Source organism: Notothenia rossii (genome assembly GCF_949606895.1).
Source record: "Notothenia rossii genome assembly, chromosome: 10".
Taxonomy (NCBI): Eukaryota; Metazoa; Chordata; class Actinopteri; order Perciformes; family Nototheniidae; genus Notothenia; species Notothenia rossii.
The window spans coordinates 16,110,924-16,137,989 of NC_136908.1; the positions used below are offsets into that span (position 1 = coordinate 16,110,924).

General features: G+C 39.9%; 1 protein-coding gene across 6 annotated transcripts in view; it reads right to left on the reverse strand.

Moving 5' to 3' along the window:
- The window catches only part of csmd3b (CUB and Sushi multiple domains 3b), a 373,567-nt gene that overhangs the window by 119,160 nt on the left and 227,341 nt on the right, over positions 1 to 27,066 (reverse strand). For all 6 annotated transcript variants that reach the window (XM_079656201.1, XM_079656206.1, XM_079656205.1 and 3 more), the window contains 5 exons: positions 22,283 to 22,370; positions 22,009 to 22,133; positions 11,317 to 11,438; positions 2,153 to 2,256; positions 531 to 643 (listed from right to left, as the gene is read on the reverse strand). In XM_079656201.1, coding sequence (XP_079512327.1) covers positions 531 to 643; positions 2,153 to 2,256; positions 11,317 to 11,438; positions 22,009 to 22,133; positions 22,283 to 22,370 — 552 coding nt within the window. The remainder of the gene's footprint in view (positions 1 to 530; positions 644 to 2,152; positions 2,257 to 11,316; positions 11,439 to 22,008; positions 22,134 to 22,282; positions 22,371 to 27,066) is intronic.

Genomic DNA, 27,066 nt, shown 5'->3' on the forward strand with positions numbered 1-27,066 from the left:
TGTAATATTTAAATAATTAACGACTACTTGTTACATCATTATATTGTGATGTGTATGTGTATTTTAGCTCTCTATAATAATATTTGACCAAGTGTAATACTTGGGACAGTTGGAAATCAGTCTCAGCAAGGCTCTTGTGTTCAAGCTCAGCTGGCTTAAACAGAGGAAGGCGTACCAACATTTTGGGATCACTTATCTATAGCTTGAAAAATCTAAATAAAATACCTTCAGATGCCAAACTGCACACATCTGATATTTCTTATTTTCTTCATTTAGGCTTGTTTTATAATATTGTAAATATAATAATATAGAAGTGGAGCTGGGCTTTGAGGCAACTTCGGCATTTCTCATGTTACATACACTGGCCCAAAATGCTTTGGTACCATACGCAACCACTGGAAAGGCAGCTGAAAAAGTCTACAAAAAAAGTATTTTCCCCTTTTTTTAAGGTTAGAAATCTTTCTTCAACCCCCTCACAAACGTTATATTCATTTACTTTTCTACATCTCTCTCAAATGCTAATTTCTTACCTTTGTAGTTGATCTTGAACCCTATGGATCCGACACTCTCATCTGACTGAAGGTGAAGCCACATCTGGTGGGTCAGGCTGACTATCAGGTCAGGAACAAAGCTTCCTGATAGTCTGGAGCACAAAATACATTCATATTAAATCATCGCCATGATAATCACTATTTTAAAAAGTATAATTGTCATCACTCCAATCAAGGCCATACGGAAATGTTCAAGTGGCGCTCTCAATGTGAACAAACTGGCAGTGGATAAATGCTTTGATTTGGGTTGCTTTGGTGAAGCAGAATGCTGCCTCAGAACAGCAGACTGCTCTCAGCACATTCATACTATCTAGCCATTTTTCTGGTTGCCAACGCCTTTTAGGCATGAGAGTTATCAGTGATTGACTCCGCACTGAATTCAAATCATCAACTGTGCAAAGGCTTTACATCTGCTATCCTTTTGGGCACTGAATAGCATTCCCAAAATCTGGAAACAGTCCATCTTTTTAACGGTTACACATAATGCAAACTACTTTTTTACGATCTGACTAAGTGCGCCAAAAAAGATGGAGGATTTCAAGCTAGCTATCAGGTGATGACTTAAATCAAGAGCCAGAATGAAAATGGACAGAGTATAAAAAGAAAAGTTTTAACTCTGGTCATTTGCAGTTTATGTGAAACATGTTAACTGTGTTGTGAGGCGTTTGATAGTCTGGCGATAACGCTGCTGCTCATGACGGCAGCTGGCCATTATGGAAATACTTTGTGAGTTGCACACCTGCTTCATACAATTACTCAAATGCAAAATCGCAGTTAAGACAGCACATTTTCTGCAAGTTATTGCATTCACCTCTAAGGAGTTTATCTCACCACATTACTTTGGTAAAGCTGTTTTGTAGACATAATCTGTCTGGTACGGCAGCAGGGCCTGCTCTGTATGCATCCCATCATTGTACCTTTAAGAAGTCAACTGACTTAAAATGCAGGATTTTCAAGAAAATACAGAAGCTTTGGTTCTGGTTTTGTTAACTTCCTTATTTGAAGGTTGTGTGAGGTTTTTTAGAATTATAAGTTAAACATACCCGGAATATTTTTCTCACTGTTTTTTTTTTACAAGCAGGTAGTTCACTTTTTTCAGGTTGTCTTTGACATGATTCTTCGATTCAGAAAATAATGATATAACAAAGCATGTTTTTATAATTTCACATGGCATATAGATAGATAGATAGATGATAGATATTTTATTGATCACAATTTGGGAAATTATTTCGTTACAGAAGCAGCAGTGTGTTCAGACATTAAATATACAAATACTTAAAAAGTGGAATAGAGGATTAATAATTAAAAATAAAATGAAAATGAAAAATATTACATCTAATATAAACAATATACAGAATATAAAATATGTTGGATAATTAAAATGTTCTTAAAAAAGTCTAAAATACTGCAGCAGCATGAATATGGGCTTATACATATATATATGTATATATGTATATATGTATATATATATATATATATATATATATATATATATATATAATCCCATATATATATATATATATATATATATATATATATATATATATATATATATATATATATATATATGGGACTGTATGAAAGGATGTTGTTTTACTTACACCTGCAGAATAGCTGTAGGATCCCCCACCTCCCCTCCATCCCCTATGGTCAGAGTATCATAGGCTATCTCCAGGTCAAACTCTTCGAAGTTGATCTGGATAACCTAAAGTTCACAAACAAAAAAACATAGCATGTCAGTTTCAAGCAACTTCACGCTCAACTCATTTAAAGTCAATCGACTGCTACGGTATTTGAATATAGGTAAGTCAGGTTTGCTTAATTCATAGGAAGAAGGAAAAGAAGAAAAAGATCCTTAAAAAACGACAAACATTAGCAACCTCTGAGAACATCAGTTCAAATGACGTAGAACTGTGTCATGATACTTTCAACAGAGTTCATTCAGGATTACAAGAAGAACTAGAAAGAGATGAGGAACTCCTCCTGAGCCGCACTTGGAGCTGGGCGAATCAGCAAATAGCTCAAAACTTGGTGTGAGAAATTATTAAACCGACATTTTCTGTTTCATCTAAGACCAGAGAGAAACACATTTGGCCGAGCAGAAGAGAGAAAAGAAGACGAGAGAAGCAGAAGAGACACAAAAAGAAAGGATGAGAGGAAATTGAGAGAAGGGAGAAGATTGAACAAGGAGAGAGGAGGTGGCAACAAAGAGAATGAATGGGTAATAATGAGCACACCTTTGATGCTAGCAATGTGCAATATCTCAAACTAGAATTCCTGCTTGACCCTCGGGGGAGACTGAAACCTCTCTGCCTCCACTTCCCATTTCCTTGTGAGGAATTTACAGATTTCCATATTCAATATTCCGCTGGAGGACTTCAAAAACATCACACAGGTCTGAGCCTGGCGAGTTAACACTAAGCATATTTACGTGCATATCAATATGTTCTTATTTATGAGTATCTGTTTTTGTAGTTTGTACTCAAACATTCTTTTTGACTCATAAAGTATAAATAAATATAGTTATTTTTCCCCTTTACTATTTGCAACCTGGACACCTGGGGACATCAAATATAAACTCTTTTTAGATAATTACCAAGATAAAATCATAAGAGCTGGAAAGCGCCAATACCACTGTAACCTGACATGACCATAAGGGGGTTAAAGGAGAGGGGGAGGCCTATGAGATGTAGCAGTGAGCTGTCTGACACCAACAATGCTGACTCAGCCTTATCGGCATGTAAGGCAGATTGGATTAAGCATCACCTACTAACCTGCTAAACTCTCTCAGCACACACACACACACACATTAAGGCAGTCAAGCATACATATTTTAAAGCACACACAAATGCACACGAAAAAAAACTAATTTATACCGACATGAACAGCTTTGTGGAGATGAATGCGTCTTTCTCTGTGATTACATTGTCACCATTTTCCCACTTATCACAGTTCTCCTATTAGCACATAGCAGGTTTTATATATACAACTGCAATTCTGACAATAAATGAGGTACACCAGCATATATTGAGAATTTTACTTTATCTAAAGGCAAGACCAGATCCTGCATTTAAAGGGTTAATCATTATGATTATAAGAATTAAAATATCATGTTGTATACTTTTGAATGTTGCACACTCTTGTTTCAATAAGCAACTGGCTTTATATTTACATGAAAAGTTATGTACTGGTTGGACTTCATGCCGGCATACAAGACACTATATGTCATGTCATAAAAGAAATCCCTCTGGACCTGCACGTGCCTCATGGTCTCATACTTGTGCTGGTATTTACTGAAGAACTTCAGACTTGTGCTAATTGACGGGAAAATATTCCTAAAACTTCCAAATAGTCACAGCAGGGATTTGCCAATGTGCCACTACAGTTGATCTGTGTGTCTACAAAGAAAGCTTTTCATTTGCTAGATGCTGATGTAGCTATTTGGATTACTTTTGAAGATGCAGTTGGGAATATTTCCTCAACACTGCTTTGTTATTTTCATAAAAAGTGAAACTTGGCCTATAAAATGATAGAATTGAAAAGAGTCTTGAAAAAGCATGGTGATGGCAATAAATGCATTAATAAATCCCCAAAATCTACAGAATACATTTAATTTAAGGGGAGCAGTTACTGAGAAGTATATCATGAGAACTGCTACCAATGGTGGCCTATTTATTTTATTAAGAAATACATTATTTTTAGCTTTTTTTGATCTGCAGTAGGAAATGGAGCGGACCTGCAGAGAGTAGCGACAGAGAAGGGCTGGTCAAACCTCCTTGTACACGTCCTTTACACCCTAATGCCACATCAGCACTGTTCACACAGCATTAAACACAGCTGGAATATAAATAAATTATACTGTGCCCATGTATGCGTGTGTATCTAAGAATGTGTCAGCTGAACTGAAGTCAACTTATACTTGAACTCATTACTGAGGCTGGTTGGTTACTGTTCATGTGTGCCTTTTGTGTCTCTTGTGTGTGTGCGTGTGATAGATGAAACTGAACACTACATATTTCACATGTACCATAATAGGTTGTATTTCATAGCAATCTCTCTCTCTCTTTCTCTCTCTCTCTCTCGTTCTATTTGGCTGCTGCATTCCCCTTTTTCCATCCATCTTTGGCTTCTAGCCAATGAGGCGACAGAATTGGATTTCTGCTTGATAAAGCACTTCCTCTGGTTTTCGTGGAGACAATGAGGTGGGGCAGGCTCCTCCCTACCCATATACCAATTTAAGATCTAGGGATAGTTTGAAGATGCACGTACTATAGGAATAACAGAAACACCTGGCGAGTGAGACAGGGCGGGGGATACTGAATTGTCCAACAGTATACAGTAAATCCTCTGCCCCCCCTCCCTTTGATCATGCTTCTGTTTGGACGGTATACATTGTACCATTGTGTGAAGACCTGGCTTCAGCTGATGAAAACTGATGGATAGAGCCTTTTGCAACTTCCCCCAATACTTCTGTTTCATTGCGCTGACTCCACCAGTGGCTCCTTTGAAGATGCCAACTCTAAACAAACACCTGAGAGAAAACACAAAGTACAGCTTGTACTGTTGCTATGCAACAACTGTACTGAAAATGCATTTAAATCACATTGCTAGTAAGTTTTAACCAGAGACCTAAAAAGGTGCTTCACTGTTCGTCTTTTCAAGAAGATGCAGGAGCACGCCATTTTAATCACTAACAGAAAGTTAACTCTCTGAGACCCACATAGGGTATTTCCGTTTTTGTATATGTTTGTGTTTTGCATTATAAATTGTCATTTCTTTACAGTATAATAAAGTTTTACATGTCCCATAAATCAGCACAACCTCAGTTAATGATATATGCCACTCATTAGAGACCAATACAATATAATATGGGATATTTGCCCATAAACATCTCTTGTTTTTTAAAAGGAGCTTGCATTTTTTACTTATTTCATTAAAAAGGACCGCTAACCATAACATTGAAAAGAAAATTCAACACATTTATTATCATTGTATCAGATTCAGTGCTGATTAGAAGATTAGAAGATTCTGACTTCTTCTGTTCATTAGTTATGCCCATTCTTTTGGGCCGTGTCCATGAGCGTTTTTTTGCCAGGAATTATACAGTATATATCACGGTAGTTCCTTTTCACAATCACACATGGCATGCTGAGAAGATTCGTCTGAATTTTCATCAACATCGTCCCCTTGAAAAATCAGCTCCAAAGCCTCAGCTGTAGTAAACTTCCTTGCCATACCTCAGTTTACTTTCAAAACAGTAAAATAATGTATTCCAACTTTTATTTTGTTTTCGCGCGTGGAATTATACCGGCTCTCGTTTTAGTACACATAACAACAGAACTGACAGGCACCCCTCTGAATCAGACTCCGATTGGCTGTGACTGCATCCACTCAGAGTGTCCGATTGAGAAACGTGACTCTTACGCAGCGTCCACACGGCGGCGTGCGTTGAAGCTTGCCGGCGGGCGTGTCTGAAACTCGACCAACAACCAATCACATGAATCTTGGCTGACGCTTCCGCCGAAGCTTAAAAAGTTGAACATTGCTCAACTTTTGAAGCGAGCAACGCAAGCAAAGCGAGGCAACGCTCCCACAATGCAGTTCGGCAAAGTATGACGGCAGAAGCGTTGAAGCTTCAACGCACGCCGCAAGCAAGTTGAGCAATTTTCAACTTTTGAAGCTTCGGCGGAAGCGTGAGCCAATCGAATCATATGCCAGTACAAGCTCTAGCCAATCAAACTGCGTGCTTGTGTGTCCGGGGCGGGAGATTCATGTGATTGGTTGTTGGTCGAGTTTCAGCCCCCCCCGCCGGCAAGCGACAACGCACGCCGCTGTGTGGACGGGCCGTTATACTCTTTACGTCACAAACAAAGATGGTGGATGAGAATAGACCTATAAAACATACAAATCGATAAGCAATGCGCCAGAATCAAGGTGAGACTATCCGCATCTTTTAAAACTGTACGCACATCCGTTTCACCGAAATAAGTTAACGCCTCTCAATGAAAAACTTAATAGAGTTGTTTATTGCCGTTTCTGTAGTTTAAGAGGAAAAACACGGCATGTCTCTGGCTCAAACAGCAGAGAAGTTATGACGCTTTGAACACAACGTGATATTTGGGATCGTATACGGCCCTGTGGGTCTCAGAGGGTTAAAGGAGATTATGCAGTGTTTTTTAGTGATCTTATTATTTTGGCCTCATGGCTTCTATGTTGGATTTCTGTAGACCTACAGGGCATAAATGAATGAAATGCCTGTAAATTAGTCAAAAGGAAGCCTAGCCAAAAGTGTACCTCCTCCTCCTTCCTGAATGCCCTTGCATTACATTTCCTTGGGCATAGTGATAACTGAATATGCAGCATGGCAGCACTGCAGCAGTCTTCTTATATCCACAGCCTGTGAGTGACACTGTGCATGCCAATGTGTGTGAAGTGGCTCAAAGCCAGTTTATACTTACTGTAAGGCTGTCGATTTCTAAAGCAGATCTAGCATAAGCATGTTCACTACTTTAGTTTCTTTCTGCTCTATAAGTGAGCTCTAAAGCAGACCGACACGTACAGTAGACATGAAGTTTCAACAAATGTAAAGTGCTTTGACTTGTTTATATCATGGAAGATGGGAACATGGGAAGTGCAAAAGGAGAAACTTAATGATGTGGAAAATGAAGATAAAGATAATATATCAGTACAGTAAGATTTTATTTCTGAGAGAAGTTGAAAAAGAGAATAGGAAAGAAGGGAAGAGAGCGGTATAGTAATGGCCCTCTAGTCATACCGTCCCCAAGGTTAAATGAGAACATGAGAGAATGGATTGGCTCTAAAGGCTCATTTTGCCAAAACTAAATGAAGCAATAACATCAGAGAGCTATAGAACCCTATTAACATTTAACCTGAGAGAGAAGGAGCAAAGAGGTGGGCAGACTGAGAGGGAATGTGGCTGACTGAGACAAAATAGAAACTTTATGTCTCTTTCCCAGTGAATGAGTAGGAGCAAGTGAGAAATGTAGACTGTGTGTGGAAATGGCTGCAATGGAGAAAGTGATACGAGTGCTCCCCTCCTCCCTGTCTCTAGTCTCTCTTTCTCCATAGTAATTTGCTGGTTTCAGGCTGAGCTCTTTAATGAAGAATCTGGGTAATTCTGAGGACACAGCCTCTGAGAATGAGGGGGGAGAAGGAGTGTAACAAAGAGAATACGTATGATACAGGAGGAATGAGGAAAGGGGGTAAAGTATTAAATAGGGAGAGAAGTAAACAAGTTATAAAAAAAGCACATTTCTGCTAGTGGGAGAGGAGGCTCAGTTTGGACGATCCTCTCCTCTGAATGTGTTGTGCTTGCTCCTTGACCCTCCTCTCCCCTCAGTGTTTGTGTTTCTCGTTACCTTCTCCCCTCAGGAGATCAACTGACCATTCACCCGCCAACTAAACTGCCCCTCGCTCCCTCATCAGCCTCCTAATTGAGGACAGCTTTTTACTGCCAGTGCGCCAGATCGTCAATGCTCGACTATTTTCCCGCCGGTTACCTGTTGTTTATCTGCCAATTCCCCGTTGTTTGTTTGCCTTCACCACCTGCCCAGCAAAAACCTGCTCTTGTACCAGTGAATTACCTTTGACTCCACAAGATGTGTCCCAACCTGCAATTTCCTCTTGCAACTACTCACTCTGACAAAATGTGATATCTTAAACCATCATGAACCTACAAACACTGAAATGCCCTCAACAAACCCTGAGCAGAGTTTTAACTAGAAGGTGACCAAAGAAGCTAAGTATTTTTGCTAAATTATGATAAATGGTTAAGCCATTTGTGTGATTTAATGTCCCATTTATTAAAAGCCTCCAAATGATCTTTTGCCTGGAATTGGCTTTGTTAAAGCTACAGCTGTTCTCAGAATAATACCGCTTGGATTGATCCTTTGGATAACAATGCATATCAAAATGTAACATTTTGAAAAAATCTATATCATCAAATTGATTGATTAACGCTGTTGGCTTCATAAACTTTAAAACATATTTCTACAGATTCTGCCAAAAATCCAAGGGAAACAAATGACATTAATCTGACGGCAGAAAGACAAGTCTTACAGAACCGGAGATGTAAATCCATGAGCTAGATCTGCATTTACATATTGAGGTTTCTGTTTCTTTATGGTATGATTAATATGTGCCTCTTCACAGGTGTCCCACATGAATAAAACAACTTGCCAAGACGGATGAAAAAAGATAGATAATGATTTGGAGTTATTCTGAATGATTTGTCACTGTGTCACGTTTATCCCTTTTGCATGCTTTGTAACTTCATATGACTTTTTTAATGGGTTTAGTATTGTAATAAGCCTCCAATTTTCTGTCCTATACAATTTCTATAAGCATAAGTCTAACTGATGAATGTAATGTAACCATCTTTCCAGTTGCTTTTCAGTAATAGGGCATGATAGGCCGGACTTGGAACAGGGTCAGTTTGGTTCATGTGTGTCTTAGCCCCTAGGAATCCACGCCGGTATTTTTTTTGAAATGGACGTCCATTTTCTAAAGGTCAGGTGCTGTTCACATTTACAGACCCGTGAAGACCTTTAATGTGATGTAGTGTCATACATTGTGCATGACATTTAGTTTACATGATGCAGTGTGATAAAAGACATGCATGATTCAGTATAGTGTATGACATATGCGGTGCGGTGTGGTGCATGACATGTTCAGGATATAAAATAGAACATTACAGTAGATGGTATATCCTTTAAAGATAAGGGGCTATAAAAATGACTTGACACAGCTTCAGTTGATCTGGTGTTCATACAGGTCAATGTGTTTTGCAACATCCATAATAATCCATGAAAGATACACATTCATTCCAATCTTCGTGTGCACACACACAAACATGCATGTACACTCACACACATACACAAGCATGAACACACACACCAAAGGGTGCAGAAGGGTATTAGAACCATAGCCTTCAACAGTCACATACACAATGTAGCCTTCAACAGAGAATGTATTGCTCCAGGCCATAAACCACAGGCCTTGGGCTGTGACAGGGAGAGTTGTGTGTGTGTGTGTGTGTGTGTGTGTGTGTGTGTGTGTGTGTGTGTGTGTGTGTGTGTGTGTGTGTGTGTGTGTGTGTGTGTGTGTGTGTGTGTGTGTGTGTGTGTGTGTGTGTGTGTGTGTGTGTGTGTGTGTGTGTGTGTGTGTGTGTTTGTGTGTGAATAGAGAAGAGAGAGAGACAAAGGTTGTTGAGTTAGAGCAAAGCAGCAAAGTCTACATGTGTGTTTGCATGTGGCTGTTATGTATTTATGTGGATGTTAAAATTGTGTGTTTCAGATAATATGAATATTAAAGTATCTGTGTGTGCCTGTGCATGTGAGTGTGAATGCATATTTGTATGTGTGTCCCTATGGTGCTGACGCAGGTGTTGCTATTGACGACAGAGCGGTCACCACAGTGACCCTGAGTGGAATAAGGAAGTGTCTCCTGAATACCAATCAGATTTCTCTTGGGAAATAGAGCGACCAATCCCAGCTTTTCATCTCACCTCCAGCCTATCATCTACCCCTTTGCAGGATTAACCAATCCCACAGAATTAGATGCTGATTTGCTCTGACTAGCATATCATTTACAGAACCTCCTACATGTTTCAATAATGCAAAAACGCCGCTAAACTTACTTTGTAAGTGCGTGTAAGGACGACTGTTATATTGATTAAAATTACATAAAATGCATGAAATTCAAATGTAGCAGAGCCTTCAAGCTAGTTCATGCAGACAACTTGAGCTGAGTTACTACGCTCAAACATGACATGGTGTACTCACTGATGCATACTATTCAACACACTTTCTTTTCAAAGAGGCAGACTTTATAACTCTTGCCTCTGCTGCTGTTGCTTATTTAACATTTCATAGGCCCCACATTCACCTGTAAGATGTGATGGTGCTCTATACGGAATTCAGAGCATATCTATGATTTAGGGATTGCCTCCACACGACTTTCAACATGACCACAGCCGAGCCTGTGGCTAGTAAAAAAAGTGTAAACAACGGCAAAAAGCTGAGGGAGGTAATAGTGTTACCTAAGGGGAAACCGGAGGGGGGGGGGATACGTTCATGACACAAGGTGGCTCAGGACAGGGATTGGCACTGCAGCAGAGGAGGTGGGGGTCTTCAGGGCTGTAGGGGGTCCTTCACAGGCTGTGGCCCATTTGCTGCACATTAGTTTTGTTGCTGGATGCTGACTTAATAACTGAACTAGGTGATTTTTACCAGCAGATTGCCGCCAGCAAAAGCACTTACTATGCTAATGCAACTCAAATTCTCTACCAACTGATTATGTTAATGTCTTCAAAAAGATTTCCAATAATCAAATCCATGCTGTACCTGAATCTGACATAGAAGCCTATTTGGAAATAACACATATTTGCTTTCACTGATGTCTTCTGAAACCAGACTTAGATGTGTTTTTTCTTACCAAGCAGACTATATTGCAATGATCTATCTAGTAGCCGCAACCTGGATGTTTGACGCACATTTGTCATGTCAGGGGTTTTACATTTGGATCCAAGAAAGTGCAGTTCTGAGTGTTTGTTGTTTGTTTAAGCAGTTCTAAAGAAAGCTGCCATCAGAGTGTCCACAGCCCAGGCAATCAAGTATTTTCTTACAGGCAAGTTCCAGTCATAATAAATGCATCATGGTTGTGTCGGTCCATCCAAGTTAAATAACTTCAACAATTAAAATGTAGACACAGAGACAAAGAGGGAGGGAGTGAGGAAGGGATGTACCTTGTTTGGATTTGAGGCAGTAATAATCCACACACACTGTGCATTGCTCTCATATTGAATTGGGAAGTTAGGAGATGTGAAGGTTCCAGACGGCCCTTGAAGATTACTGCCACATGTCTTCACTGTGAAGAGAAAAACAAAACAATAGCACTGTTATTAGTAGCAACTGTATAATCTGTAGTGGTATTAGCAACATCATTTGTGTACTGTTGATTCACAGCACTACAGCAGAGAGACAATTACCTTTATAATTAAGGCATTTGGTTTAGGCTTGGCCACACACTCTCAGAACAAATCCAACAGCGAAAAATAGCAAAGCTTGTGGATCAAAGCAGCAGTGTAGTAAATACAATTAAACATGGAGCTAATACTATGCTGAAAGTGTGGTGACGGACAGAGAAGGGAAGAGAAAAGATAAGTGCATACCAGAACAGAAAGAGGAACAAAAGGTCAGAAAGATGTTATTGATACTGTCAGTGACACCTCCCTGGACAGAAGTACTTAATTGGAAGCTATTGGCTGTGAAATACCACAGGATTAGATAGTATTGACAGATACAGACACTCACCAGCAATTTAGTTTCATATTATATTGAAAGTCAACAGGTTACAGCTGGGTCAGAAGTTGTACAATGCTCAACTTACAGTAGATATCACAAGACAATGTATAATGGCTTTCGTCAACTTGATCAAGGAAGCTAGATTTGCCGCACAGAGCGGAAGAAGCATATATCTGTATGTCAATATAAATTCATACACATTCACAGACACTAACTCTGAAGCTACAATCAGTGGGGTGTTAAAAAATGACACATGGTAGTTGTTGGATACACCAGCCAAGCCTCTATTAGGCTGTGTGTTCTGACTAGATGTGATAGAGGACCTGCTTGTCTGTCCTTGGGTTGTCCTGTTAGAGTTGGAAGGTAATTTTCTGGTTGGTTTGAAGCAGTGTTTGTTCCTTAATTAGTTTGTTCAGCGGAAGGCCACGGGATACCGTACAGTGAACAGACACATACACACACAAAACAATAATCACATATGGTTGAATGCTCATGTGGTCACATTTTACAAACAAGCACATGAAGTGACACATACTGTGAAGACAAGAGACACTCAACAATGCAAAGCAGTAGGCTTGCATGCACACACATTTAGCAGCTTCACACTGGCAAATGAAAGAACATTTACAACGACATGCATACAAACATAATTCCCACTTTTACATTCATACAACAATGCATACTTTCAAGCGCCAGAAAAAGTACTACTGTGATTTAGTGGTTAGAATTGGGGGCAGGTGAAAGAATCATACTGCAGTGTGTTTGGGATGTTTTTGGATGTAAGGTGGTGTCCGTGTGGTGCTGCAAGAGAGTCAGAACAAGTACAAGACCCCCTTAGAGACCCTCTATACCTCTCTAAGCTGTCTCTCTGTATCCTGGATCGCTGCCTGAGTTCCCCCTGACTGAACCCTGGTGATGCTTGTTTCTATAACTCTCAATGCATCTTCAGGTGACCTTCTCTTGTTCAGCTCACTGCAATTTATAAAGTGATATATACATAGAGATGAAGTGTGTGTGTGTGTGTGTGTGTGTGTGTGTGTGTGTGTGTGTGTGTGTGTGTGTGTGTGTGTGTGTGTGTGTGTGTGTGTGTGTGTGTGTGTGTGTGTGTGTGTGTGTGTGTGTGTGTGTGTGTGTGTGTATATGTGTGTGTGTGTGTGTTTCTGTTGCACATGAACAAATACTCATCTGCACGAGTGTGTGCCTGTGTAAGACGGTGTGTATGCGTGTGCCTTGACAGCTCAATCAGCGTGGCCTGAACGAATGGTGATCCGATCATCGTGCCAACAGCAGAGTGGGCACGGTGTTGCTATAGCGAAAGTGCAGAGAGAGTTATCACCGGAATTACCCGACGAGCTAACATCTCATAATTTATATTATTCGACCCGTATCTTTGCCTCTCCTTGAATCTGTCTGTCTCTCTGTAGTTCACTCGCCTTTTATTCATCAGCCAGTGTACGTACTTCATGATTTACAGTTCACTCTATCACTCGCCCTACTTGTCTTTCTATCTCTCCTCATGTATACTTTTCTTTATGTCCCTTTCTGCTTGTATATTCTGCATTTTAAACTCATCAGAGATGGACTTTTTAGGTACGTTTTCGAAGCACTTACTTGATTTTCTTCCACGTTATGCTAATATCTTATATTATTATTACCTCACAATTTCCAGAGTACAAGATAATAAAAGGTGATGTATCTATGTTAACTGAACTCCCCAACAGGATATCACCTTATTAAATGGCTGACCTCCCTTATAGTGTTGGTTAACAATTGCCTAATCCACACAGAGAGACTAGCATTCATTTGGATTTTTCTCTTTAACAACCTAACATGTCCAAATAACTATATATGCCTCTTCAGCTGCTACATTCTGTTATTCAGCTGGTTGCTTCAGTTTTGTGTTCGCACTTGTTTACAGTTTTTTTTTTGTCAAAACTTGTACAAAAACAAAATTGCATTGCTTGAAATGTGGTTGATGTGAGCTTAACTATGTCACTGTGTCTCTCTTTCTCCATTTCTGTCTATTACTATTGGCAGAGGGGATAGGGGGCTTAAAGCCAAAAGAGCCACACTATCATTGAAGCAAATATTAATTCTAGATGAAATAAAAAATGTTGAAGAGCTCTATCTGTTACTAAAAGCATATTGTTGGAATCACCCGGGAGATTAACTGAATGCTCTAGGCAGGAAATGCAGTGTGTGTGTGTGTTTGTGTGTGTGTGTGTGTGTGTGTGTGTGTGTGTGTGTGTGTGTGTGTGTGTGTGTGTGTGTGTGTGTGTGTGTGTGTGTGTGTGTGTGTGTGTGTGTGTTTGTGTGCACAGTATGTGTTTGTGCGTCTGTGTAACAATATGGCCTCTTTTAAGTTTTATACAATCAGATAAACTAGATTCCCTTAGGATTCTCACTTTATCTTTCTCTCTTACACACACTCATAAACTGTTGGGATGCGGTCCAACATGGGATGATGTTTCAGGCAAGGATCACATTGCCAAAGCCTTTAGTGTAGCTCCAATGCCCTTGCTCACAGTTCTCCAAACTTTCATATTATGGCCTCAGAGCATAACTGACGCAGCCCATAATCACTGATAAGTCTGCAGGGGAAATGTTTATTTGTCTTTAAATTCTTAAGGCTGTTCAAAAAATGTTCTCCTGTCTGGCATGGAAAGAAAAATGTTTTGTACAGTCTGATCCCTGCCTCTTACTAGAGTCTATAACTGCTGTTTTCTCAGCCTGATGTCCTTTGTGGTGTGTGAGGTTGTGTGAGTTGTCCCCACAGTGGAGGGCTCAGGTTAAATCACCCATACAGAAATACCTGCTGAAGCATACCAAGGACACTTAACCCCTACCTATTTCAGATTATCTGCCTGACCCTGCACCCCAACCAGTGAGCATACACAGAATTGGGGGTGAGGTTAAGCAAACAGTAAACAAAATCAAATCATACGGATGAGTTTTCAAAAGTACACGATTCAAGGGCTTATTTGAAAATGGCATGTTACTCAACGGGGAATGTCCTCTTGGTACAAATACATATTTTGACCCTGGTCTTGTTTGAGTTTTTAAAGAACCTTCACACTTTTCGCCAATACATTATTTTCTCTTGGTTTTGAAACATGCCCCGTTTCAAGTAATCTTTATACATTGAGAAAAAAGTTCAAGCTATCCATGCATAGACCTAATATCTTCAGAGCGTATGAACTCAGGAATCAATCAATAGTGTGCATGATGACTGTGAGAGTGAGGTGATTTAAATCGTTAACTACGTATTCATTTCTTTATCAAATAACTTAATGATTAAAGTACATATTTTATCAACGGATTGTCGCTATAAAAGGACATTTCTCGTTTCAATAATTTTGACAAGGATGGTGTGTAACCAAAGGACAGGTAAGCCAAAATGAAAGTTTCAAATCATGATTTAGACAGGAAGGGTTAGGGGGTATCTTCTATTTCCGTACACAAATATTACTTGTCCAGCTATCAGATTCATTTTGTATTAAAGGTACCCTGTGTGTTGTTGAGTGTGTCAATATGTTAGTACCAGCAAGTCTAGTAAATCTGAGCTTGGATGAATTTAAAAGTCAGAAAACGGATGAATGCGTCAAATACACTTCAGGTTCAAAGTTGTTCATAAGTGAATGTGCTCACACTCAGCGATAGATCAGTGGGTAATATCAGAGGCTTCTGCAAGAAGGCCAAACTGCTCTAACAGGCTGCCTTCAGGAGAGGATAGACTGACCAATGGACACGGGGAATGATTGATGAAATCATTAAGCTGGCATACAGCGTAACAACGGCTCTTGCTGAGACCCCGTTTACACAAGGATGAAACGGGTTGTATCTGCATAGTTTCTCTTGCGAATAGCCCTTTCGTTTACACTAGGCCGTAAAAAAACGATAGAAACAGAACCCGCAAACGATAACGGGTCCCAAGGTGGATCGATCTGCAAACGAAAAGCTCTGGGGGGTCAAACGGATCCGTCTGTACGCCTCTTTACGATCATTTCCTGATAACGATTGAATAGCCCCGCCTCCCTCTCCCCACGTCTCCCTCTCCCCACGCCTCCCTCTCCCCATGTCTCCTGTTCGAAGATCAGCTGCTGGGCTGTCAGAAGAGGGGGAGGAAAAGAGAGGCTCCGTTTATTATTCTTATATTATTATAAAGAGTCTTTATCAATTTGTCTTAAAGCTCAATAAATAACAAAGAAGACCTCTGACAGGCACTTTTCTAATTTTGTACGTAAGATTTAAACTTTAACGGACGTGTTGACGAAACATTTTTTTAACGGAAACTCTGCCGCACGGTTCCCTCGTTCCTTGGAAGAGGCGGAGAGGTGGGTGATTTTCATCTTTACAGCAGGAGCACACGCCGTCCACCGCGGAGAATAAACAGAAGGGCAACCATGGCAACCAATGCTCCAGGGTCTTCTTCGCTGCTTTTGGTGTATTTTGTGGCGGCAGCAGCGCCACTTACAGGCCTGGCGTATGTACTACAGCGTTTCCAGCATTTCCAGCTGTGTCGTGTGAACGGACACGTTAAATTAATCGAACGCATGTGAACGGAAGACTTTTTTGAAAACGCATACAGTACGGTGCGTAAACGCAAACGTTCCTGTGTACATGGGGTCAGAGTCAGGGCTGTAATGGGTACACACACACACACACACACACACACACACACACACACACACACACACACACACACACACACACACACACACACACACACACACACACACACACACACACACACACACACACACACACACACACACACACACACACACACACACACACACACACAGTTGGCTTCATGGCCTTGCCATCTGTCCATTAATCAAGGTGCCACATGGACTCTCTCTCTCTTTCTCTCTCTCTCTCTCTCTCTCTCTCTCTCTCTCTCTCTGCATCTATCTCTAGCATGAATTATGGTGGAAGTAGACACTATTATTTCATTGCAGTTGTTTTAGTTTATTTTTATTTAGTTTGGAATTGTGTTATTGTGTTTAACAAAGTGATACCACTATGTGTCTCTCTCTTGTTATTTGCATCTGTCTCTTTTTATTGGTTCACTGTTGTGACATAAAGGGCACACTTTCACAACACATTTATTTTGTTTTCTCACTTATGTTCCAAATGACACATTTAGCTGTATTTAAGTGTTTTGACAGAGTTGACCCTTTAATAAGTAATTTGGCTTGATGCTTCCTGACAGATTGCCTCTCTCCCAATGCTATAGAGTATTCACTTTAGCTATTGGCTGGTCTGTGTGTAAAGGTCAAATGTGAATTATGTTGAGCTATACACAGCCTTTCTTTCATCACCTTTTTCTCAAGAGATTTAAACAAAACAGGCTAAATAAGGACACTGCATCAGAGAACCTGTTTTGTTGATAACCTGAACATAACAGAATATGCTATGTTATCACTCAGAAGCGTACCTGTTGAACTCATTCAAAAATTGAATCTTTTGTTCATACATTTTTTATTTTGCTCGCCAACACATTTTGTAATAAAATGAGCTCAGACCTCTTCAAATTAAACCCATCGCAGACACAAAACCAGAACCAGTACGGGGAAGTTGAATAATGAAAGCATGTTATTCATCAGAGTACTAAAAGTGTATTTTGAAAAATGTACCCCTGTCCACATGTATTGTTTTATTGAGCAATGTTGATATGGTGCAAAGTGGTGTTAGTCTTTTTGAAAAAGGGTGTAATTTTGGGTCCTGAACTAATCAATAATATAATTCCCCCGGAAGAAGCATACAACTGCAGCATGTTGGCGCAAACCTTGGATTATGGAGTGTTTTGATTCAGAAGTGTATAGCCAGAGGCTTGTACCCAAATTGGGATTTTTTTTCTACTGCAAACTCAAACATACCTTAATTATATTTTCTATCAAAAAAGGTACTCAACCTCTGTACCACTTATGCTTGAGTTGTGAGTAGCACCTGTCTCATGTTGTTGAATACCATTTAGTCAACATAAACACAGTCTTACTAACATTTGACTGTACATGAAGTTACTCACTGTACTTGTATCTGAACTTGACATATCCTTCAGAAATAAAATCTTTGCAGCATTATGCATGATCAGGTATTTTTGGTGTCTGTTAAACTTCAAAAGATTAAAACAAGTTTTGTAGCATTTATTGGTGCTGTTTAATCTTAGAATGGTTCTTTCTTAGGGGTTAAAAAGCTGCTGATCAAAAACAGAACAAAAGATGAGTTGATGTCTGGCCATTACTGAGCTCCAACATCACCATATATGCTTATACTAGAGTATTGTGCTAAGAATGTGGTCCTATAGCGTATACATTAACTTGCATTCATTGTAAAAGAGCATGCCAAGAAAATCCCAGAGATGTGAAAGTAAAGTCTAATGAAATTAATGGTAAGAGCAGACTCATTTAAGAAAACTGCTACCTTGATTCTACTCATGGTATATAATCTTTGCACTGGCAACTATCTTGCCTCTGAGGCGTTTTTACATTCAGAATTTAAATATTGGATTTTTGTCCCTAAGGGAAAACTGAATTTTTTCAACACTATTTAAAATAGAGAAGCAGTCTCTATCTTCTGTTAAGCTAAGCCACCATCACCGAAACATCCTATTTCAAGCTTTACATGTATACTTACAATGTTTACAGCAACAAAGTTTTTTTTTTTTGGTGGTTTTTTTGTCTTTTTTTGGAGATCTTGGCATATATCTCAAAATAAAGCCGTGGTAGTGTTGTCAAAAATATATGATTCCAGGGTTACATGAATCCTGTCCTTCAAGCAACCTCAATGTGGTTATCCTGGGATTTCTGAAGATGAATGTCTTGTGTTTCACCAAAGTAGGACAGAGTTGTACTTCAAAACAATGGTACTCGGCAGCATGAGCAGAATATTATATTTTAACAATATTCTTTCAACAAGCTTCAATTGTGGATACTTTAATAGCATTAATAGTAAATGGTAAACTTGTCAACGGTGATCAACGCATATCATGAAATGTGTTTCCTATTGTTTTAGCATAGGCTTGAATTAATTGAGTCATACAGCTTGTACCATGGGACTATGCTGGAGTAACTGTGCCCTCAATGGGCTTTGAGTTTCTTAAAATAACAGAGATCAACTAGCGCAGTCACTAGTTACTTAGCAACAACCATTGAGCAGGATTACATTACATTACATGTCATTTGTTAGATGCTTTTATCCAAAGTGACTTACTTATTCAGTACTGTGGACAATCCCTACAGGAGCAATTTGGGGTGAAGTGTCTTGCCCAGGGACACAACGACATGCTGACTGCAGTGGGACTCGAACTTGCTACCCCCTGATTCGAAGTCCAGCACTCTGGCCCCCTGGCAGGATGGTGCACTTTGTCAGGGCTTTATCAAAAAAGTGGCTCACCGAACAATTGTTTGAGCTTTAAATACTTGCAATGCTTTTTAAATCAGAAATAACTTTAACTCCTGCTACTCTATATCTGTGAAAGTGTCCCACTCTGTCTGTATAACTTTCCTTCAATGTTCTCTGCTGACGGAGGGCTAATGGCTCTGCCTCCCAGGGATAGATGTCATTATTTTCAACCATTCCGTTTCAGGGGACAACATCAGTGACTTTAATGTCATTTGCAGTCTCCCTTTGGGGAGGCTTAGCCCATTATCACATGCAGGTAAGAGACTTGATTGGATTAATGTCAGACGCTATATTTAATTGCTCATTAAAACGTATTTAGTGATGATGAGTCCCTAACAGCCATTAACAATCTTAAAGAGCCAATCAGAGGGTATCTGCACTATAATATCCCTGATAATGAGTTGGTTAATAAGGTTGATTGGCAGGGACCAATCACAGCTCAAGTGACACTGCCAAATCCTTACTCCATTGGCCAGGTTACATCCTGCCGTCTTAATAAGGATCTGAGCTGTCACCCTAACAAAAGCTTAACAAAGGTCTGTCCCCCTGTGGGCCGCTCCAATATTGAATGCTTGTGTTGGACTGTGTCCTTTACCCAGAAGCCAAGAGTGCAGGATCCACGGGTGGCAGGCTTCAGCACTGACACGGGTCCCTGAGCAAGGTTTTGGTTCCTTTAAATCATGCTCACTTATGTTTCCTCACGCCTTCTCTCCTGCAGAGTTCCAGAAATTGTTCCCCTTCCGCTATCTGTTAGGGTCTTTTGAGGTTCCCTTCCGCTATTTCCTATGATCCCTTAAATGCACCGCAGGGAGATGAAGAGTGAGGAGAGAGAAGTCTCCTCAAAGACTCATGGAGTGAGGAAACAAAGTATCCTACAGAGATATGTTTAACCATGTGGCACACAGTTTGAAAAACATCATAAGTAACTGATTTCAGATTTAGCTGCTTCTTCTCCTCGATCCCAGCGTTTGTATATCCTTGCTGGGAAGAGCTAAGACTCATGAAGACACGCAAGTGAAGGAAGCTAGGACACAAACCATTCCCAGGGTGCTATAGAAAAAAAGCATTCATTTCTAAAGCAATAACTATCCCATCACAAAACCATCATTCAGGTCTGACTGATTTAGTGTCCTCTTAAAGTTCGGTCCTACACTAAGATTCAAATGGGGAAATGTTCTTCGAGGAGTTATGTTCATAATACTTTAAATCTGCTTTTCAGAAATGTCACCCGGCTGCACAAAAGTCTAGCTGGTGTTCATATGCTAATGTCTTGTGATGGATATGGTGAGTTTTACTTTTGCAAAGGATATAATTTAAGCAGAAAGTAGGTGTGACATTTTTCAGATGTTCTCTGCCCCTCTTCCTCTTATCCTTCTGTTCCCGGTCCTCACTTTTTTTATATCTGTGATTATTAGTTCGGAGAAAAAGTTCTCTGTCCTTCTCTCTTACACACAAAAAAGACCCACACCCAGTGAATATTGGTTTTTATGTTAAAGTATGTGTCTCCAGCCAGAGTGTGAAGCCTAGTGAAGGCAGACATGACAAACGACTTTGGCATTTAACATGACAAACGCCCTCTCTCTCCCCCCATGTCCCTCTCTCTCTCTCCCCCTGTCCCCCTCTCTCTCCCCCTGCCCCGCTCCCTCTGTTCATGCGCGTGTGGGCCGATGAGAGTGTGTGTTGGAGATTAAACCCATGGCAGACGCTAATATAATTCCCCCGGAAGAAGCATCGTGTAAGGGAATATTTCTTACTTCTAGATATTTAACCCTTCTGCCTGTTGACGTTAATCACCAACCCTTACGTCTGTTATCTCATTTAAGGAATGTGCTGCTGCACTTAGTCTCAGTTGTATTATCGGTCACAGAGGGTTTTATGACTGTGAGAACGCTGGCTTTCTAATCCTCACAGACAGGTGATTGAGTGTTTCCAGAAATCGGGGATATCTTCAGTGTTCCCAGTGTTTACCCACCATCCCCCAATATGTGGGTTAACTCTCTGTAAACTAGTTAAAAGGTCTATCGAGAGATAGGCTGGTCAAATTTGACATGGCAACCCACCAGTGCAGTCAGAATCTCTGGCTGTGTGACTTGTGATGTGAATTTCTCCGGCCGTATACTTGTAATAAATATCAGTGTTTGACATCAAAGCTCCAACTCTCCTTGTGTCTCTCTGAGTCCTGACTCTCCATTGCTGCAGAAGTTTACCTTACACATACAACTGCAGCATGTTGGCGCAAACCATGGATTATGTAGTGTTTTGATTCAGAAGTGTATAGCCAGAGGCTTGTAACCAAATTGGGATTTTTTTTTTTCTACTGCAAACTCAAAAATACAAACTCTTTCTGAAGAAGGTTCAAGGTAACACATACACCAGTGTACATGAGAAGTTGTTATGCTCTAGTGCAGGGGTGCCCACTACGTCGATCGCGAAGGTAGTGTGGGTAGATCCCAAGGCATTAAAAAAAAAAAAAAATCCATCCTTACTATGGCATCTTCGACCCCCCCCCCCGCTCGCGACACAGAGGGCCTTACCACATGAATTTGGGCATGGGCCCTGTAGGTAGTTCACTTTGACTTGGTCATTTTAAAAGTAGCTCCCAAGCGGAAAAAGTGTGGGCACCCCTGCTGCTAGTGTTTTCTTACCTTCACAGTTCAGATAGTGCCTTTTTCTCCACCTGTCAGTGTGTTACTAAGATGTAACGGTAATTCATTTGTATTTCTTACCTTTACAGACCGGTCTGTGGTCACTCCAAGCTGCGAAGACTTCCGCCACTCTCTGGCAGCTGATGGTTTTACTGCCCTGAAGAACATAGTCCTCTCCGCAAGTGAACTGCACCACAGACTCAATGCTACACACACAAACACATAATCCACACACAAAGGGGCCACAGAGTCAGACAAGAAAAAATATAGAGACACAATATTTGTGTAAATGCTTATACTCTATGTGTGTGTGTATCTATATGTGAATACAAATATGCTCGTGTGAACATTGTACCTGAAATCGGTGCCATGCCGCTTTCCATTCTCTGGTTCTCCTGGGTCAGGGCAGGAGTTAGACGCATGTTTCACACCTCCTTCATTTACTACACAGAGAGACAGCCAGGCACAGACAAGTTACTATGAGGCACAGACAAAGCAACCAGACTCTCCCGTGAGGGATATACGTCTGAACTGTCTTTCATTCTGGTTGTTGCACCAGACGTCTCTTGGTTTAGTTTTTGGAAGCCTGCCTGCCTGCCTGCCTGTCTGTCTGGTCACTTTTCCACTTTAGAGGGGGCAGAAACAGGTGGAAGGAGAAACACGTACAGAGCAGGCGATAAAGGGACAGACGGGTTAGACAGAGAGATCGGCAGACAGGGACAGCATCACTACACTCCAAATACAATCCTAATTCTCACAGAAACACGGAAACTAAACTTGACATTAACACTCCGAACATCACACAGACAACAGATGGACCTGTACAAATACTGCAACATCACAACACGATGCATCTGTGCTCTGTCTCTCTCTCTTATACATTACTGCTGTTGAGAGTAAATGTATTTATCTTTTCTTTCTGTCCTGACCTGTCTTTGGTATTTGTAATCTTTACCTGTCACTCACCTTTCTACTTCCTCCCTCTATATAAATAACCCCACAGCTATAATTTATTGGCTTTCCTGAAATGACACTACTGTATAGAATTGTTGATTTCCATAACCTCAGACCTATTCGGAGTCTACTTTTTTTTTTAAGCATTACTTTTGAAAACTTTGAAGAACATAGCTGTTGGGTTAACTTTGAGCAATGTGTATGTGTTTGTGTGTAGGTGAGCAAATAGGCAAAAAGGTGCCTTAGTATTGATGTAAGCTAAATTAAATAATCCAACACATACATAACTTTATTCCCTTCCAACAGCTTTTCCAATTTAGCTAAAAACACACTTTATATTCAAAATATTTTTCAATGTTCTTTTATTTTTAATTTCCTACTGAAAGGGATGTGTCAAGTTCCACAGAGCAGTTTGTTAAAAATTGGCTAACAACAAAAATGATGACAGTATTACAGCATATTTATGAGCTTTGGTACATTAATGTCCTTTAAGGCCCCACTTGAATGTTTTAATTAGTTCATGATGATGGTATAATTAATAAATAATCCGGATGTAAAATGTGGGCAACTGTTGGAAAATGTGTATTATTTTTGTTCAGTCATTCGTTTTTTCTCAATGTCTTGAGTGAGTAACTATAACTCAAAGGGAAACTTATTTAGCTTATTTACTTTAGCTTTACAGCAAAAAAGACACCCTTTGGTGTATTTTATTATATTCCAATGAGATGGAAATACAACTAATCTTCTTTGATGAATATATTATTCAGCTTTTTTTTTTCAAGCAGCAATTAGACGACTATGTGGAAGTATTCTGTTGATCACTTATTTCATTAGTGTGATTCAATTATGTGATGCTTGATTGTGGGAGAACATTATTCCTTTCATGTTGTTTGAATGGAGATGAACGATATTGTCGTGTCTCATTATTTTTGTTTTGCCTCATATTCTTACTTGAAAACTTTATGCTTAGCTTATCCTACTGTAGCTTTTATGTCTGGACGTTATTTTTGCTGCAGTAATAAGTCACAGTTAACATCATCTAAAAAAAAAAAAAGTCTGTTTGTACTGAACTCGGCTCATAAAGTAAAATTATTCCACTAATAGCAATTAAAGTGGAAATGGGACATACATAGGAATGAGATTTGCAAATAGAACCACCAAATCAGTGAAATATTAAATAATATAATATATATGTTATCGCGAATGTGTAACCTAAATGGTATATTCAATGCTTTTATATGCGTTTTTCCTGGCACTAACTGCAAAACAAGTACAGCTTCATGTTATGTTTAACAAAAATGCCTTTGCCAGAGAACTCAATTAGGGGTAACAAACAAGCGGGTGATATAACTGACTGGTTCCTCTCTCATGCAGCCTGCCTATCTATCTGTGCTATCCGACTAACATGCATGTCCATGTTTAGTCAACAACAAACCCAGCAGGTGGTTGGTGTGTGTATGTTGGTGTGTATGTGTGTGTGTCTGTGAGTGTGTGTGTGTGTGTGTGTGTGTGTGTGTGTCTGTGTGTGTGTGTGTGTGTGTGTGTGTGTGTGTGTGTGTGTGTGTGTGTGTGTGTGTGTGTGTGTGTGTGTGTGTGTGTGTGTGTGTGTGTGTGTGTGTGTGTGTGTGTGTGTGTGTGTGTGTTGGAGTAGATACTTTGTTGCTTTGTTGGAGCAGCTAATTTGACCATCTGGACTGTTAACACTCTAACAGAGGGACTGGTTGCAGTATCAGTACTGTGCGCACACACAGAACCCCACAATAATCACGTATGTACACACACACAGTAGATCCATGCACATATAAATAAACACGATGTAGAGAATCGAAAAAGAAGAACATAGGCATTGGCAGGCAAAGACAGGTTCTGTGCTTCACTGGAGAGTTAAACAGTCTGAGCAAAGCACATTCTGAACCATCTGAACCAATCCGAGCCAGACTAATTAACATACACGTTTGCATATGTACGAACCAAACCTCCACCATGACTCCCCAACCTGTCGGAAACCTGATGAATCGGAGATGCAGCGTGTCTCTGTGCTGTGCTTAGCTCAGCTCGTACAGTTTTTAAGAGATTTGCACATAAACACACACGCACAAACACAAAGAGGACAAGCAAATAAGGAAAACAAGCAAATAAATCAGACATGTACGCTCAAAACAACTTCATTAACAAGCAAGCAAAACAATAAACTACATGGACAAGCATGACTTCACTTCATGTTTGTGAACTTTTTGTTTTTTTGACATGTATTGGCTTATATATCAAAGTATGTGATCGTTTATTGTGTATTCAACCTTCATTTATACATCCCTTTAGATTACAATCCTTTTTACAAAGGAGGTCTGGCCAAGAAAGCACACAAATAAATCATGTCCAAAAACAGATAATGATCAACAGATAAATAATATAAATCTATCTTAGGAATTGCATGCATGTTTACATATGTACATTTATGCATGTTCAATATTGTATGAACATCTGGGTATGCAAATGACTGTGTAATACATGTGTCTAGTGTTTGTGAATAATCTAGGTGGGAAACATAAATGCACACACATGTTAGCACCATTATGAGTATAATGTGAGAGGGTATGAGAGTGTAATACAGACACAGAGAGAGTATGGTGGGGCTATAATAAAGAGAAAGAAAGATATAAAGAGGGAATTTAATTTAAGATGACGTTTATATTTCTGACAGCTTTAATAAGTGAAATGTCAGTAAGAAAATGTAATAACACTTTTAAAAAGTAATATTTTTCTTCAACATTTTCCTTGGTTTTAATCGTTGAAAGGGATATGAACAAAATGGAATAATATTCATGTGAGAATTGTTGCAGTACGGTGTGTCAAATGACTTATGAACCATTGGCGCCCTCACACTCGATAATTTCCCTTCAGGATGTCTTATTAAAGAGTTTCCAAAGTGCTACACATTTGGATTTCTCAAAGTTAGACGAAATTGTAGTAGTTTCAAAAGAAGAGCAGTAAATGAATAAGGCCATTTCTGGTTCTTATTACACTGAACAAAAATATAAATGCAACACTTTTGTTTTTGCTCCCATTTTTCATGAGATGAACTCAAAGATCTAAAACATTTTCTATATACACAAAATAACAATTTCTCTCAAATATTGTTCACAAATCTGAAAAAATCTGTGATAGTGAGAACTTCTCCTTTGCCGAGATAATCCATCCCACCTCACAGGTGTGGCATATCAAGATGCTGATTAGACAGCATGATTATTGCACAGGTGTGCCTTAGGCTGGCCACAATGAAAGGCCACTCTGAAACGTGCAGTTTTACTTTATTGGGGGGGTCTGGGGGGGTCCGAAAACCAGTCAGTATCTGGTGTGAGGGTTAGGGTTAGGGTTAGGGTAATGTTGTGAATCAGGGCCTGTGTTCGTCGTCCATAACATACGCCTGCCCATACCATACGCCTGCCCATACCATAACCCCACCACCACCATGGGCCACTCGATTCATAAGATTACCCTAACCCTAACCCTCACACCAGATACTGACTGGTTTTCGGACCCCCCCAGACCCCCCCAATAAAGCAAAACTGCACGTTTCAGAGTGGCCTTTTATTGTGGCCAGCCTAAGGCACACCTGTGCAATAATCATGCTGTCTAATCAGCATCTTGATATGCCACACCTGTGAGGTGGGATGGATTATCTCGACAAAGGAGAAGTGCTCACTATCACAGATTTTTTCCGATTTGTGAACAATATTTGAGAGAAATGGTTATTTTGTGTATATAGAAAATGTTGTAGATCTTTGAGTTCATCTCATGAAAAATGGGAGCAAAAACAAAAGTGTTGCATTTATATTTTTGTTCAGTGTAAGAGTGAACCCCTATATTGTGTGTAAATAATCTTAAATGTACATTTGAGTTATTGAAGAGATACATAAAACCCACTCACTCTAGCATTGGCCAATATAGTAGAGGGGTTTTGTAAAAATGTCAATAATTGCTTTGTTGCCCTCTAATGACAAGGTCTACAAACTGTTGTTTAGTGTGTGATCAGAAGATAAGAGCGGAAAGAACAGAGAAGAGAGACATGAGGAAATAAAGGAGAAGAGGCTGGAGGGAGCGATAAACAATATAGCATCAGCTGATTTACATCCGCTGAACAAGCCCAAAGCGAGCCAAAAGAAACCATGATTAAGCTTATCAGAA